The sequence below is a fragment of the Lampris incognitus genome, chromosome 4, assembly GCF_029633865.1.
Source record: "Lampris incognitus isolate fLamInc1 chromosome 4, fLamInc1.hap2, whole genome shotgun sequence".
Taxonomy (NCBI): Eukaryota; Metazoa; Chordata; class Actinopteri; order Lampriformes; family Lampridae; genus Lampris; species Lampris incognitus.
Genome location: NC_079214.1, coordinates 60,318,674 through 60,335,885, shown reverse-complemented (window position 1 = coordinate 60,335,885; position 17,212 = coordinate 60,318,674). Strand labels below are relative to the sequence as shown.

The following is a 17,212-nucleotide window of genomic DNA, read 5'->3' as shown; positions in this document are numbered from 1 at the left end:
TGAAAAACTTAGCCGGGCGTGGGTATGATAGCCAAAATCTCATATCCCGATATAGGTCATTTTATATCCCGATAACGATACATATCACAATATAGCACATTTTCTATAAATTCGATAGATTAATAGTTTCTGGTCCGTGCCCCCCCCCCCCCAGCATTTGCACATGCTGTGTGTGTGTGTGGAGGGGCAGCCCCGCACTTGCTGAACCTCGCACTAAGCTGAAATGAAATGAGCGCACATAGATAAGGTGAATAACATGAATAAATATAGTCTCGACTGCGTTTGTGGTCATTTATGGTCACGTTGCTCAGATGTCCCGAATTGTAAACAAGCCCAGTTCGAGTCATTTTCTTTTACATGTAAAAGCGCATCACGGAGCGAGCGAGTTAAAATACTTCGACATCCCGCCTGGGAAAACATGTCTCGTGCGGACCCTGGTCCGCGGCCGGGGCCCGGGGGCTTAAGCCCATGCATTAAGACGCCCATGGATATGGTCTAGGGTTTAGTTACTCCTTAAGTACTCTCACAAGTATACTTCTGTAAACTAAAAACTGGACCAGTTTAGTCCCAAAGTCTAACTCAGTGGTTTACTAAGAAATACATTTTTGGCTGCCCAACGGTAGTATACCTTTTATTGTTATAGTATATATCTAAAGTACGGTTAAGTATACAACACACAGTCCCACAAATTGTCCCTAGGTGGGAATGTGTGTGTTGGCCCAGTAATGGACTGTCGGCCTGTCCAGGGTGTCTCCGCACGTGCCACCCAATGACTGCTGGGATAGGCTGCAGCATCCCGCTATCCTTAGCAGGATAAGCGGTTTGGATAAAGGGTGGATGGATAGTTTCTCTCTGTTTCACTGTGGGTGGGGCTCGGCCCCTCCACACATATGGAGCTCAGTGGAGCAGAGGAGAGACAACGGTAGAAAGTTGACCACAACTACACCAGTTACGTTACTGTAAGTGCAATAAAAGCTTTGGGAGTAAGAAGCCAATAAGAGTTATTTATTAATGTAATCCACGCAGAAGTTGGACAGACTCTAAATGATGAAAAATATTGCCATAATTAGTGCTATTTGCAACACAACGGAATAAACGATATATCGCATAGCCTTACTTGGATTTTTTTTTTTGTCATGTGAAAGGCTCCCTTCTTGTCACCCCACCCCATAGCCCAGACATATGAAGAATACGGGAGATTGTTGTCACATGTAGGGAGCAACCAGTGCTAGCCAGTAATTCCTGGAACTCCTTTAATGTTGCTGTAGGCCTCTTGGCAGCCTCCCTGACCAGTTTTCTTCTCGTCATCTCATCAATTTTGGAGGGACGTCCTGTTGTTGCTAATGTCACTGTTCTGCCATATTTTCTTCACTTGTTGATGGTTGTCCTCACTGTGTTCCATGGTGTAATTAATGCCTCGGACATTCCTTTTACCCCTCTCCTGATCCATACCTTTCAACATCAGAAGCTCTGTGGACCGTGGCTTTTGCAGTTGGATGCAACCAGTAAGATTTAACATGAATTTGAATGTGATTGGTTAATTCTGAACACAGCCATTATAAAAGGGTATACACACTTACACAACCATGTTATTGAAAGCTTTTTCTTTTTCTTTTTTCCCCCCTAAAAGATTTCAGTTACAATTTCACATTAAAGGTGGAAAAAGTTCTGACATGATTCATCTTGGTTTCATTTTTTTGCATCGCAAAACCGGACATTTTAACGGGTGTACCCACTGTATATAGTGCTTTTTTTTCCAAAGTGCTTTACAAATAATACCTCACATTCACCATGTAAGGTAACAACCAGCTCATCGGGAGCAGTAAGAGGTTAGGTGTCTTGCTCGGGACACCTCAATAATTTTGCCAGGAGGGGCTGAGGATTGAACCAGCAGCCCTCCAGTTACGAGACGACCTGCTCTTATTTCCTGAGCTACTGCTGCCCACTCTTTCAAAAATCATGATATGTCTCCTTATAGAAAATGGGAAGTTCTCAGTACCTTTAGGTGTTTTTATATGTCCTACCCATTATCCAAGCCGCTTATCCTGATTCGGGTCACGAGATCTTTCAAGTTAAAACAGCTGTCTTTCTTTTGCACTTCTGCAAATGGGTTTTTCCATCCTACATCCATGCAGAATTTCTCCGGAAATACTGGGCTGTAGCCAACGTTATGTCTGAAATCAAATTGGATTTGGCTTCCACTCAGAACATATCCTGAATAAACATAAAATAAACTAAGATACATTTTACTGTACTGTGAGCTGCCTGGTTTTGAAAAGGAGATATAGTGTGGGTTTTGAAGGCTTATATGCGTGCCACATTGGAAATGTGATTTATGAGCCGCATATTTGATTTGGCGAAGGTTTTATGCCGGATACCCTTCCTGGCGCAACCCTCCCCATTCAACCGGGCTTGGGACCGCCACTAAGAATGCAGTGGCTTGTGCGTCCTCGGTGGCTGGAACAAGACAGAATACATATGCGTGAATGACAGAGAAGAAAGCAGAATGGTGAAGGGTGCAAGGAGTAGAGGTGGCAAAGTCAACAGTTCAAAGTAACAGGGAGTGCAGAAGAGAGGTGAAGAAGAGAGTGCAGGCAGGGTGGAGTGGGTGAAGAAGAGTGTCAGGAGTGATTTGTGACAGAAGGGTACCAGCAAGAGTTAAAGGGAAGGTTTACAAGATGGTAGTGATTCCAGCTATGTTGTATGGTTTGGAGATGGTGGAACTGATGAAAAGACAGGAAGTGGAGCTGGAGGTGGCAGAGTTGAAGATGCTAAGATTTTCATTGGGAGTGACGAAGAAGGACAGGATTAGGAACGAGTATATTAGAGGGACAGCTCAGGGTGGATGGTTTGGAGACAAAGCAAGAGAGGCAAGACTGAGATGGCTTGGACATGTGTGGAGGAGAGATGCTGGGTATATTGGGAGAAGAATGCTGAATATGGAGCTGCCAGGGAAGAGGAGAAGAGAAAGGCCACAGAGGAGGTTTATGGATGTGGTGAGGGAGGACATGCAGGTGGTTGGCGTAACAGAGGAAGATGCAAAGGACAGGAAGAGATGCTGTGGCGCCCCCTAACGGGAGCAGCCGAAAGAAGAAGTGTGCCACATTGGACTGTGTTTAAGCCTATTAACAAGATTCAGGAATGAGATCATTGAAGTTTTTGTCATGATGATTCTAAATGATGCCCAACAATGTTTTAATGAAGTTTTGGTTCAAAAATATTGAACGTATCCATTAAGGTTGGTGTATCTAGTTGTGAATATGTGTTTTTCTCCGGTCTTGTGTGCTATTTGTGTTTTGTTGTTTTGTTTTTTTTTCTTCAGTATTGATGCCCCTACTGGATCTGTGTACAGTACAACCGGATGGTGCAGTCTCATCCCATGCGTTCTTTGGCCAGAGGAGTCATATGGGGTCAGTATCACATATGTTCAGCCTTTGCTGTCCCATCCAAACAGTTTTTTTCTGAGTTTATTAGACCAAAAAAAATTGACCCAATACTTGTTTTCCCTTGAAATTCTAATCTCTTATGTAACTGAAGCATAACAGTTTAGTTTGAACGACATCCATCACTAAATCTTATGCACGTGGTCCGTTTTTTTTGCCTTTGTGCTTTCTTTTTGTGTTTCCCCTCCCTCTGTTTTCCAACTCCGTGTCGCCCAATTTTGCACACCCTCCCTACCCTCGCTACATCGCTATCTCTAGACAATCCCCGGCCCTAGCTGAGTTGACCAGTCTGTACGTGGGGAGGACTCATGTCCTGTGGAAGGAAGGAGGGGTCCTGCTGTGGCTAGAGAAAAATGTCAGGGAGGTGTTGCATCGAGTAGATACCAAGGACCCTCTGGTGGAGGACTCACAAAACAAGTAAGATCCCAGCAAGCTGCTCCCCTTTCCCTCATTTTAATAATAGTACTTCCAACTTTCAACGCTAAAGTCGGCTCCCAACCATCTCTCATACACCTCTTAATAACTTGCGCTTTTTTGATCCGGGTGCCAACTCTTAGTGTCTTCTAGTCATTTAATCACAATGTACTGTAGTAAAAGCAAAGTAAACTAGAAGAGTGCACTCAGTAGTGTGCAGATCTCCGCCAGGCGTCTCCGGTGCTCAGGCTTGGAGACAGACCACCCCTTCTTTTTTTTTTGCCTACCGGGAGAAGGGGCCCTTATTAACAGACTTGAGATGTGTTTAACCATCACAGTTTTCATGATTTTAAAATGAATGAAGGCGAATGACTTTCATTCATTGTAAAGCAATAAAACGCCAGTGAGAAAACATAGCTCAGCCATGGGAAACGGTATGTTGTCGTTACTGAGATGATTTACAGCTGGGACTGATTAATCCTATTCTTTAAATTGTATTTTTATAGCAGAGTTTTAACATTGGAGACTATGGCACTTCCCGCATCTAATCCCCCTCATGGTGTCAGTTTAAACCAACGTGGCGGCGGGGTGAATACGACGAATCATTGTTGGTTCATCCGGTGTTCCTCCAGTTCTCCTGTTCTGAGATCAGCAGTGGACGATTTGCTGATTTGCGAAGTATGATCGACGCCTCATTTACTTTCAACAATCGCACCTGAATACATAATGTTTTGACACCGTTGCTGCCCGATCGAAGTCTACCGTGTGCATGCCAGAGCGGCGTTTGTAGAGCAAGCTAGACGGTGAATGAAGAGAGGGAGTGGCGGAAGTAAGAACATGCATTTTCTGAAGGTTTATAATCACCACAACCACGAGAGGTTCTTCATCATACAGTCATAACTGTGCAATAAAAAAAAGTAGGTTGATGGGTCCAGTAGTTTGTGACATTGGCTGCGGACAGACGCACACACACGCACACACATGACCAAACACATAATCCCCTCTAGGCTACCACCTGGCGGGGATAATAAGGGTAGGGTCAGTCCAAAATGGTTGCATAGCAAACCTTTTCTATTTGTAAAGTGCAAGTTGAGATTAGTCTTGGTCTCACACACACACACACACACACACACACACACACACACACACACACACACGGCCAGACAAACACGTGATTCTCTCCAGGCTACCGCCTGGCGGTCATAAATGTATAAGCTAACCGCAGTTCTGGGGTCAAGTAAATTTTAGCTTGTAAATCATCTAAGGCCAAGATGGGTCGGCAGTGTTATAGAAACAAAAAAAGTAAATGTTGCTCAGCATTTTGACCACTGAAGATTCTCTTTAAGTTAAGAAGTGAATGTAGCTCATTGATTTTAAGTCATAAATTATACAGATTTATCAAAAATCCTACATTTTTAACACAATTTATAAGTCATAAATCAAAATGTTATCAATGTAAGCTTGGCTATAATGGGTAACCATGTAGTACTGAGCATTTAGGATTATATTAATAAGCAAAAATATGCCGATTTTCAACCTTATTTCTGTCTGCAACAGGTGTAGCACATGAAAAACACCTGCAGTTGTGGCTTGCCCCATCTTACCTGTCTGATCTCCTTAAACCGTACGTTCCATCTCGAGCTGTTCACTCTCAAAATACAGGGCTCCTGTGTGTACCCAAAGTTAAAAAGAAATCGGCTGGTGGCAGGGCCTTTTCCTATCGGGCCCTGTTCTTGTGGAATAACCTGCCTGCTGCCATCAGACAATCAGAGTCTGTTGAGTCCTTTAAATCCAAACTTAAAACTCATCCTTTTGCCTTAGCCTACAATGAGCTGCCTTTAAGTTGAGTGCTTCACAACCTATACTGCATGGCGGGTCGGTTTCTGTTTCAATGAATTTACCAGCCCCTTTTCTGCCAACAAGATTATAGCATATAGATTATGACTAATGACTTAATTGATTATGACCAATGACTACTGCAAACTGTTCTGTTCTCTCACATGTCTTTTCTCTCTCTGAATGATGTATTCTCCTTTCTCTTTTTCTGTGTGTGAATGGTGTCATGTGAGTCTCCCTTGTGTGCACTTGCAGTCGGTCCTCCTTCCAGGTCTCCGTGGTGACGGTGGTCGCCACCTGGATGCTGCCTGCCATTCCCCTCCTCACATTTTCTTTTTCTATATCTTATAAATACATACAATTTTGTTATCCTGCTTTTAAAAAAAAAAAAAAAATTATACATGGTGATGCTGGTTGCATGGCTTGGGTCCTGGGCTGTTCTGGTGGTGTCTGGACACTGGTTGGCATCCTACGCATCATATTCTTCATAGATTTGATCATTTCATTATAATTGTGTGATCCTCTTTCAATGTTGTATTCTGAAAATTGTGTAAACACAACATCCATTGCACGTTGTCCGTCTTGGGGGAGAGATCCCTCCTCTGTTGCTCTCCCTGAGATTTCTCCCTATTTTTTCTCCTTGTTAAAGGTTTTTTTTAGGCAGTTGTTCCTTATCCAGTGCGAGGGTCTAAGGACAGGATGTTGTGTTGATGTAAAGCCCCTTGAGGCAAATTTGTAATTTGTGATATTGGGCTATACAAGTAAAATTGACTTGACATGACTTCTTTTTCAGTAATGACATGTAGTACATCAGTTGGTGGCCGGAAAGACTACATACAGACCAGCAGGATTTCTAATACTCTAATCCATTGGTTTCCGTGTGCCATAGGAGTTTGTGACAACCATGTAGTATTATTGTTGCAATATACAACTATAAAAAAAGTAAAGATTTTTAATTTACTATATCAGTACTTTGTACGCAGTCATTCCCAATACAGAGGCAAACGCTATACCCTAAAAAAAAAAATTTTTTTTTAAATTTTATGTCAAAGCAAACCCCAGTTTTTGCCATTTGCGCTGTTGCCGGATGGTGGGAATTATTAGAGTGTGACACATCAAAGGCCCTGATTGATGCCTTATTGTTTTTCCTCACCCCCACTCTGGGAACTCTGCCTCTAATTGGCTAGTACTAGTTGCTTCCATTGGTTAGGGTTAGGGTGGGGTTAGCGTTAGGATTAGTCTATCAGAGGAAGAGTAGGGGTGGGTCTTCCCGGAGTGCGGGTGGGGGAAAAATAATGCCTGATTGATAGCCAGTGTGAAGGAGGATAACAACATTAAAAAAAGAGAAATCCACGAGGGGGAAAACAGATTACTTTCTTTTGCGGAGCATTCCACAACTAACTACCAGTGCAAACGACCCACCACCTAAAGAAAAGAGAACAAAAAAACTCAGTAGACAGTATCATGAAAGTTACCGGTCTTATGGATTCGGCTGGACTGGAGATGTCAACAGCCCTCAGCCTGAGTGCTATTTTGCACAGATATGAATAAGTGAAGTCAAGTCAGTTTTATTTGTACAGCCCAATAACACAAATTACAAATTTTCCTCAGGTGGCATTACAGCAAAACAACATCCTGTCCTTAGACCCTCACATCAGATAAGGAACAACTCCCTAAATAAAGAAAACCTTTAACACGGAGGAAAAAAATAGAAAACAAAAAACCTCAGGGAGAGCAACGGACAAGGAATCTCTTCTGCAAGATGGAGGGACGTGCAGTTGATGTTGTGTGTACGGAATAAAACAGTTTACAGAGTAAAACATTGAAAGGGGATAACAGAATTATAATGGAATTAAAGGATATGGGATGAATAGGATGAGGAGGACACCAAGCAGTGTCCAAATGTTATCAGAACAGCCTATGACCTGAGCCACATGACCACCATCACCATGTAGACCTGGAAGGAGAACAAGACTACACATGCACACAAGAGACTCAACACCATTCATGTACACAGGAGAAGAGAAAGGAGAATGCATTCAGAGAGAGAGAAAAGACGTGAGTGAGAAGAAAAAAATTGCAATAGTCAATAATCTATACTCTAGTGTCGTCGGCAGAACAGTGGTTGGTAAATTCGTTGAGACACAAACGACCCGCCATGCAGTTCAGGTCGTGAAGTACTCAATTTAAAGGCATCAATTGTAGGTTAAGGCAAAAAGATGAGTTATAAGTTTGGATTTAAAGGACTCAACAGACTGATTGTCTGACAGCAGCAGGCAGGTTATTCCAAAAGAACAGGGCCCGATAGGAAAAGGCCCTGCCACCAGCTGGCTTCTTTTTAAGTTTGGGTACACATAGGAGCTCTGTATTTTGAGAGCGGAGAGCTCAAGATGGAATGAACAGTTTAAGGAGATCAGACAGGTATGATGGGGCACGTCCATTTAGGATTTTATAAGTCAGCAGAAGCACCTTGAAGTCTGATCTAACATGGATAGGAAGCCAATGAAGGGAGGCAAGGATTGGTGTAATATGGTCAAATTTTCTACTTTTAGTTAGGATTCTAGCTGCAGCATGTGGCAGACCTGAAAACAGAACATTACAGTAACAGTAATCAAGTCTGGATGAAACAAATGCATTTGTTAGAGTCTGCATCAGACATGGACAGGAAAGACTGAATTTTAGTTATGTTATTTAAGTGAAAAAAGGCAGTCTTGGTGATTTCTTTAATGTGGTTATCAAAGGAAAGGCCGGGATCAAATGTAACACCAAGATTTTTGGCTGCCACACTTTGTGAAATCAGAGATGTCGATTGTTAATGTTACTTGATCAAATTGGTGTCTGTGTCTAGCAGAGCCAACAATCAGCATCCCAGTTTTATCCAAATTTAAAAGCAGGAAATTTAGTAACACTCATTTTTTTTAAATCAGCCAAGCAGGCCTTTAAGTCTTTTGAGTACGATCATCAGCCCTTATAGGCACATACAGCTGAGTATCATCCGCATAGCAATAGAAATGTATTCCATAACTGTATAATTTGGCCAAGAGGTGAAATGTAGAGAAAAATAGAGGGCCGAGAACTGAGCCCTGAGGTACACCATATTTAATGTCAGAGAATTTCGATGTAATATTATTATAGCAGACACACTGTGTTCTTCCAGATAAGTAGGACTTAAGCCAAGAGAGCGCTAAGCCAGAGACACAAAAATTGCAATTTATTCTGTCTAATAGTATAACAGTGATCACTGAGGTCCAGTAGTAGAAGCACAGGTGGATCAGAGTCCAGGCTTTAGTAGACAGTGACCTGATATTTATGAAACGAAATTTAATCATCTTGTTGAAGTGATCAGTAGTAGGCAGAGCTATACAGCTACCACTAGAGGAAATGTTAATTGGAATTAGATACCTTGTGTTAGTAGTTGATAATTTTGAAGACCTACACTTTGAATGATGTCTGTTCACATTTTTGATAACATTAGATGTTTGGTTTTGTAGATTATTAGGTGCTTCGTTGTACATTTCACCACCACCAGTGGTAGGAATAATTATTAGATTATTGTGATTCACACATTTAGGAGAGGACAGCTTGGGAGGAATAGGGTAGCGAGACGGTCTCGGTGTTATAGACCAAGCTGTCAGTCTGACATCTGCGCTAGATTCAAACCTAGCAGGCTCTCTAATCACCTGTGACCTGCTGAATGACAAGTCCCTAGTGTCAAACTAAACGTAAACAGCTATTTATATCGCTAGACAAAAGAGCGGCGCCGTCCCCAGTAGGGTGAATGCCCTCCGCTTTCAGCTGGTAAGGGCGGCCCCAGAAAGAAGGCCAGTTATCAACAAAACCAAATCCCTGCTCATTACAGTAACGAGCCAGCCAGCGGTTCATTGAGGTGAACCTACTGTACATCTCATCATTAGCCCTCATGGGTAAAGGACCAGAGACAATTAATCAATGTGTGATAAATCTTCATTAGATTTGGTCAGTCCAATTGTGAGAGACATTTTTGATATTCATGGCACCCACTATTGGTTCATAATTTACAGCTTTTGCACACGTACTTATCTAACAGCCCTTAAAGTTTGGACTGAAATCAGTAAGCAGATTTAACTTTTTATGTCTAAAAATCTTGAACATGGCATAATAAAACATCCAGTAGCATTTTATTTCTTTATTTTTAAATTACCTATATTGTGTTTTTTATATCTTGATCCATCTGTGGGCGGCACAGTGGTTAGTGCTTTCGCCTCACAGCAAGAAGGTCCTGGGTTCGAACCCTGGAGCCCAACCTTGGAGGTCATCCCAGGTCAACGTCTGTGTGGATTGTATTATTTGAATTCCAGTTGTATGCTTGAACTGACGCCATTTTCTAGCTCGAGATTCAGATTCCCAGATGTGTTTTTCTAACTTTACGGGTAATAACCCCCCCCCCCCCATTTGGGAAGACCTATACACGAAAGGGACTTAAAGAAAGAAAGAAAAAAAGAGGAAGGGGGTTAAGTTAAAAAAAGTTTTTCCTTTTTTTTTTCTTCTTCCCCCTTTTGTTTTCTCCCAAGCTAGCAAACTGAGCTCGAAATGAGCATCCCTGCCTTATGTCAGGGTACTCGAGGGGTCCTAATATGATGTTATTCTCCAGTTACCTCTCGGGCCTCCCCTGGCATACTGGCTTTTTTTTAAATTTTTGTTATTTAGTAGATTGCTTTTATTCATATTTACTGATATTGATTTATATGATGCATTGATATTTATTAATATTGATATTTATTGATATATATTGTTTTATTTGATATTGATTTTATTGATATTTTATATTTTTATTGATATTTGATTGATATTTTCTATTGAAATTTATTGATATGATTTTTATTGATAGTAGACTGCTATTTAGTAGATTACACATATGTTAGTATACTGTAACATGTTGCTACTTCGGGGATTTCATTCTGTATTTCATGTTCTGTCTTGGTGTCTTTTTATTAGTCTACATGGCCTTCAGTACTTGTGATGTATTGGCAAGCTTTCTTAGTCATAGAAAATTATGGTCAGTCTTAATTTCATGACTTCGAACGTGCGAGGCTTGAATTCTCCAGTACAAAGACTGAAGTGCCTGGAATATTTAAAACATAAAAATGTCGACATCACTTTTGTGCAGGAAACCCACCTAAAGTCTGTCGATATCAAAAGATTCCAGAACAAAATGTGTAAGATGGTTGCTTTTTCCTCGGCCCCAAATAAGAGTAAGGGGGGAGGGAGGTGTTGAGTCTGGTCAGAAGGAAACTAAACATATCATTAAGAGCCTCTGGCTCAGACAGTGATGGGAGTTTCTGCTATGTGATTGCTATGTTAAATAGATAAAAAATCTGTCTGGGTTCAATATACACCCCTAATATTTTCAGTGTTGATTTCCTTGATACAATCAAGGCTACTTTGCTGGACTTTTAAGACACCATCTTGATCCTTGGGGGGGATTTTAACTTCTTAGTCGACCCTGGGATTGATCCTTCCAACGCGGCCCCGGCTTCACAAAGAGCTATGTCCTTCTATATATCTCTCATCTCATCTCATCTCCTCATCAGCCACTTCTCCTGGGTCGGGTCGTGGTGGCAGCAAGCTAAGGAGGGCACTCCAGATGTCCCTCTCCCCAGCAACGCCCTCCAGCTCTTCCTGGGGAATCCCAAGGCGTTCCCATGCCAGATTGGACATGTAGTCCCTCCAGCGAATTCTGGGTCTACCCCGGGGTTTCCTCCCATTTGGACGTGCCCGGAAAACCTCCAAAGGAAGGCGCCCAGGAGGCATCCTAATCAGATGCCTGAACCACGTCAACTGACTCCTTTTCAACGCATGCTAGGGTTAATACTCCTGTCTGTGACTTTGACCAAGGCATGGCAAGACAAACTGGAGTTGGTCCTTGGGCGTTGCACAATGGCTGCCCACTGCTCCTAGCTACACAGCTAGGAGGGGTTAAATGCAGAGCATAATTTCCCTACAGGGATCATTAAAGTATATATATAAAAATAAAAAATAAAACTGTTCTCACTTGTCTGAAGAACTGTACCGGAGTATTCTAGTCATTATTATAATTGTCTATTGTGGTTTACAACCACTTCACATACAGCGCTAAGTTCATTGTCCCTGTGTGTCGATGAAAAGCCAATTTGGCTGTCCATGGATGGACACACTTTGGCACAGAAAGAGTACCTGCTGCAGCTTAAATTATGAGATGCATGGGAGAAAAAACATGAATAATCATTTGCGGTACCATCCGTCCATTATCCGAACCGCTTATCCTGCTCCCAGGGTCGCAGGGATGCTGAAGCTTTGGGCGGGAGGCAGGGAGACACCCTGGACAGGCCGCCAGGCCATCACAGGGCTGCCCCATATTCTCATTTCACGTAATTAATCTGTAGCTCAGGCTTTTGGGGATTTTTGTTTCAACACATGCTGCTGATTAACGCAAAACCCCTGTTTATATTTTCTAATGAACTGATACCAGTCCAGTACCACTGTTGCCCCATCATTGCGTCATCCTTATGGAATCACAGTGAACAGTTCCTTTGGGCAGAGGGCATTACATACATGAGCACGATGCTTATTTAATTTGTGGTAAGCACATGAGCTATGCAACACAAGCCCTCACAGTTAATATGATTTTGTGCGGGTGTATGACTTCGCAGATGTCATTTGACTTCGCCCAGATGCCAGCCACATGCTTAGCTGAACATCTCTGTGAAGGCTATGTGTAGCCCTGCGTTTATAGCCGATTTATAGTTTTCATTGGTTTGACTTCTATAGGAAATAGGTGATGAATCCATGTAGCAATAAAGACCCCGGTTTATGCAACTAAATGCCCATAAGCCTTGAACAGAATCCTGCCGGCTCTTCTTTTCCTTTCTGCTTCTGTTTTAGTTATTGGGTCTTTCATTCCTTTAACATGTACATTATGTCAGTACATTAAAAAAAAAAAACTACTAAATGGCATGTCATCATAAAGAATACTGAGTCAGAAAACCTTGACACGTCTTTTTTTTTTTTTGACCCAGGAGAAAGCAGAGGTACCAGTGTGCACCACGAAACATCCACCGTCACGTCCTGCTGTCTGAGATTAAAGAAGCCATCTCAACTCTGCCTCTGGTGAGCAACACAACCAGCAGCCGTCCTTTGACAACTACAATTCATTCTTGTGCACACCTGAATGCTGAAGGTCATTCACAGGATTTCATAGATTTCAGGGAATCCATTCTTTTTAAATATTGGCAGTTCTTAACATTTCGAAAGCTCTTAATGCAGTTATTCTGTAATGGATGTCAGACGGACTGGGAAAAACGATGGATTTAGAAATGCAATATCCAACTCCACTGAGATAATATCAACTCCACTGCATCACGACAATTACATTTAAAAAGCATCTCGGCTGGCAGTTAGGTTTTATTCCCCTCTGCAAAACGTAGCGCAGTACATGCATCATCTTCAGTTTTCAGCCTTTAGCTCTCCAAAAAAAAATGTGTTCTTGTCAACCCCTCGCTTCCTACCGTTTCCTAAATCCAATGTTGTTAAAATTTGAGAACGATGGTTGATAAGAGGACTGACGGTTGAAATAAACCACTCACGATGTTATCTCTGCAAAGGAACCAACCCCAGCTATTGCAGCTGATCTGAGGTTATTCCATCACAAAGTTTTTTTTTTCACTGAATGATTCAGATTTTCTTTCTATATCCCAGAATGAAAATTATTAGTCGCCTTACAAGACTAGTCAGTGGCTGGCTGAGTCCTTGTTTTTACCCCACTTTTCTTCTCCCATGGTCTAACTTTTCTCCCACACTTAATTTTCTTTGGTAACTGTATCAAGAAAACTGAAGAACATCTGATGATAACAATAATAGTATAATAATAATAATAATCATTGCATTCCTCTGGTGTTAAGTAATGTCAGGACACAGTAAATGTAGAAAAATAGCACCCAAAATAACTGATTTCTTTTAGAAATGTCGGAGAGACGTGATTAAGAGGTTTACAGGGACCACAGAGAGGAGTTAAAGGGATAGTTTGTTTTTTGTTTTTTTTTGAAGTGGGGTTGTATGAGATACCTATCCATAGTCTGTGTATTACCTACAGTAGATCGCGGTCATATATCCTTATTTGTTGAGCACTTTCCCTACCATTGAGTATTTCTTTTAACAAAGTTAATTCAGTTGGTCAAGTAAATTTTCTGTGAGACAGTACAAGCCCGTTTCATACTATAAGCAATCATCAACTGTCAATGAAACTGCTCGAGGAAGGACATACCATCCACTGCCTCAGTAGGTGGTATGTCCTTCCATTTCATTTCCCACAAACTCTCATACACATGGACTGATATTGAGACGGTTATTCACCCCACCCCCCTTTTTCTCCCCAATTGGACTTGGCCAATTACTCCACTCTTCTGAGCCGTCCCGGTTGCTGCTTCACCCCGTCTGCCGATCCGGGGAGGGCTGCAGACTACCACATGCCTCCTCCTATACATGTGTAGTCGCCAGCCGCTTCTTTTCACCTGACAGTGAGGAGTTTCACCAGGGAAACGTAGCACGTGGGAGTATCCCGCTATTTCTCCCCCCCAAACAGGCACCCCGACCGACCAGAGGAGGCGCTAGTGCAGCGACCAGGACACATACCCACATCCGACTTCCCACCCACAGACACGGCCAATTGTGTCTATAGAGACACTCGACCAAGCCGGAGTTAACACGGGGATTCGAACTGCCGACCCTTGTGTTGATAGGCAACGGAATAGACCGCTACAATACCCGGGCCCCGGGCGCCCTATTGTTGGAGACCTTTTAGCTTGGCAGGGTACAGCAGGAAGTTCTGTACTCCTCTTTTTCTGCAGCTCTTTCATAACAGGAGGAAAAGCCATTCTGCTTCTTGAGGTGTATAGGGAAAAATCAGCAAACAGCAGCAATTCCCAGCAGCTCGGTAAGCATCCAGTATGGCCTTCCTGTCAGTGTAACGGAGTAGTCTGAAAAAAATGGTCAAGGTTTTTTATCAGCAGAGGACATAGAATAAATCATGTGGGCCCACTTCATCTCCATAATTCCTCTTGTCGACAGCGAAGGGAGCCATATAGGGAGTTGACACTGGAGTAAACCAATTGTGTCGCTTCCCTCCTCTCCTTCAGGGAGGAGGATTAATCTAAGGTTAGATCTACATGTATAATCCTCCTGTTCAGCAACCAGGTCTGCTATATTTTGGATCTTGTCTTTGTTTAGTTGATTGAACTCACGTTGTGCATGCAGGACTGGATGATATCAGTTCTTTTTGAGAGCGATGTGAGCGAATTAGATAGCCCAATAAACTCGCTCTCCATTCTGGAGATGGTAACCTTTAAACTTCTAATCTGTGTTTGGATTGCAGTGACAGCAACCCCCATGGCACTTACATCTTCCTGGATATCAGTCAGAGTCCTTTAAATCAGGAATAGCTCGAGAAATGTTGATCAGATGAGAGGTTATGTCCTTGGGAGTGGCAGGCACTTTGCATACCGGCAACTGGCTGTGTTTGCTGGGGGTGTCCGAGTCCAGTAGAGAGAAGTTTGTGCCCTTATTATCTTGAATTGACGGAGAGGGCGATGCAGGCTGTATCAAATCACGGGTTTGTTTGGTCGAGTTATCCATTAATCCTGAGGTGAGATTACAGTTGTAATGGCAGCACCATTCATTTTACAAGTTCGAAAAGTGAGACCTGCAAACTTACGAAGCTGTCTCACTCAGCGAGCCTGAAGTTATTTTTGTTATTCACTACACATGATGGTAAAACTGTCTTGTTGCCTTTTCCAAGCTGTAGTCCCCTTAAGGCACACTCAAGTACAACCCAGTAAGCAACAAGCCTGAATCGCCTGAAGCAGAACCAAAAGAGAACACATATTTTAGTCAGTTATTATTTGCATGGCCAATAAACATAATTATTATTATTTTTAAAAATACTAAATTGTCCCCAGGTGTGTGTGTGTGTGTTTGTGTGTGTGCGTGTGTGTGTGTGTGTGTGTGTGGGTGGGTGGGTGGGTGGGCCCTATGATGGCCTGGCGGCCTGTCCAGTGTGTCTCCCCACCTGCCACCCAATGACTGCTGGGATAGGCTCCAGCATCCCGCGACCCCGGTTGGGATAAGCGGCTTGGATAATGGATGGATGGATGGATGAATAATATGCAGCATAACACACGGATTATTGTTAAAAATGGTTACAGAAGAGCATTATAAATTCCCTTCAATATTACAGTGTGCTTTTTATTTCCCATCATAAAATAAATGTTATAAATACAGTTTGATATCCACATATAAAATATGAAATAGGGACAGTTACTATGATATGTACTTCCACGATCTGTCTATTACAAATATTTGGAAATTAGATGTATTCCTGCATTTATATACATATCAGTAGATGGTGATATGTATATCATTATGCAATAAAATGTCGTGAGAGCCAAAAACTTAATTGTCATCAGGCCCCTCTGGTCTGGGACGTTTTTTCCAATTAATCTTCGGAAAATTGAAGAAGGTCCACAAGACCGTAGCATCCAGGAAGGCAGGGAACTCTGGATGGTCAGTGATGCAGACTGTATGTGAGGGGCTGGCGTCCTCTGATTCAGAAAGATCCTGAAGTTGTGTTGTAACCAAGTCCCACTCATGGCAGCAGTAGGTCTCCGTGTCCGTGGGCAAGGGCTTACAGTTTACCCATCTGCACCACCAGGTAGCTTGGGCTCTTTCTTGGCCTCCGGTTTTGAGACAGACGCTTCCCCTCACTCTTTCAGTCCGTTCAGTCTGTATCTGCAAAAGTTCTTCTGTATACTCTGGTTCATAAAGTTATCATCCTGTCTCCACAGTGAATGGTTTTTATTTGTTGCTGTTATCATCACTCATTTTTATTTTCTTGCATTTTTTGTCTCTTTCATAACCCGCTGAAACTCGGACCCAAACAGCTGATCTGTGGGCGGCGTGATACAGTGCGTGGTACAGCTGCGCAAATCAGGGATCAGGAACACTTCAAAATATTGTTTCCCCCAGCAGTGCAACACAAAGACAAAAACACATATCCAAAAACTACAAGAACTTCAAGAACACACATACTAACTAACACATATATCTAAACTAACACATATATCCAAACTATAAAAAAAAATTACTGTCCAAGAGAACGAACGCCAGCCAGGATGACTGTCAGAACTGCTGGTCTGCATGGGCTAGCAGTTAGCTTAGCCTGCCTCACTTTTGCATCCTGTCAGACTGCACTCGGTGCTTCCTCCTTGGGCGTAGCTCCAGGCAGGGGACGTGCTCCTCGGCTCCACCGGCTGCAGCAGACCAGGCTCCCCCAGCCGATCCAACGCCAGCTCACACACCCCCCCTCCCTCAACACGACGACACCAAAAACACCAACAGTCAACATCAGGCGAGGCCGCCGCCAGACCGCCCTCGGTGTTATCGGAAATGCCGGTCTGCATGAGCTAGCAGTTAGATTAGTTAGCATAAGCAGTTAGCTTATGTGTAGGAAT

General features: G+C 42.7%; 1 protein-coding gene across 2 annotated transcripts in view; it reads left to right on the top strand.

The window, feature by feature from the left end:
• Window positions 1-17,212, top strand: part of tcf25 (transcription factor 25 (basic helix-loop-helix)) — a 75,693-nt gene that overhangs the window by 42,257 nt on the left and 16,224 nt on the right. The window contains exons 13-15 of one of the 2 annotated variants that reach the window (XM_056278210.1): window positions 3,323-3,410; window positions 3,702-3,860; window positions 12,728-12,818. In XM_056278210.1, the coding sequence (XP_056134185.1) occupies window positions 3,323-3,410; window positions 3,702-3,860; window positions 12,728-12,818 (338 nt within the window). Of the gene's footprint in view, window positions 1-3,322; window positions 3,411-3,701; window positions 3,861-11,263; window positions 11,663-12,727; window positions 12,819-17,212 lie in introns of those variants that run through there. The other variant, XM_056278211.1, reaches the window with a different exon arrangement.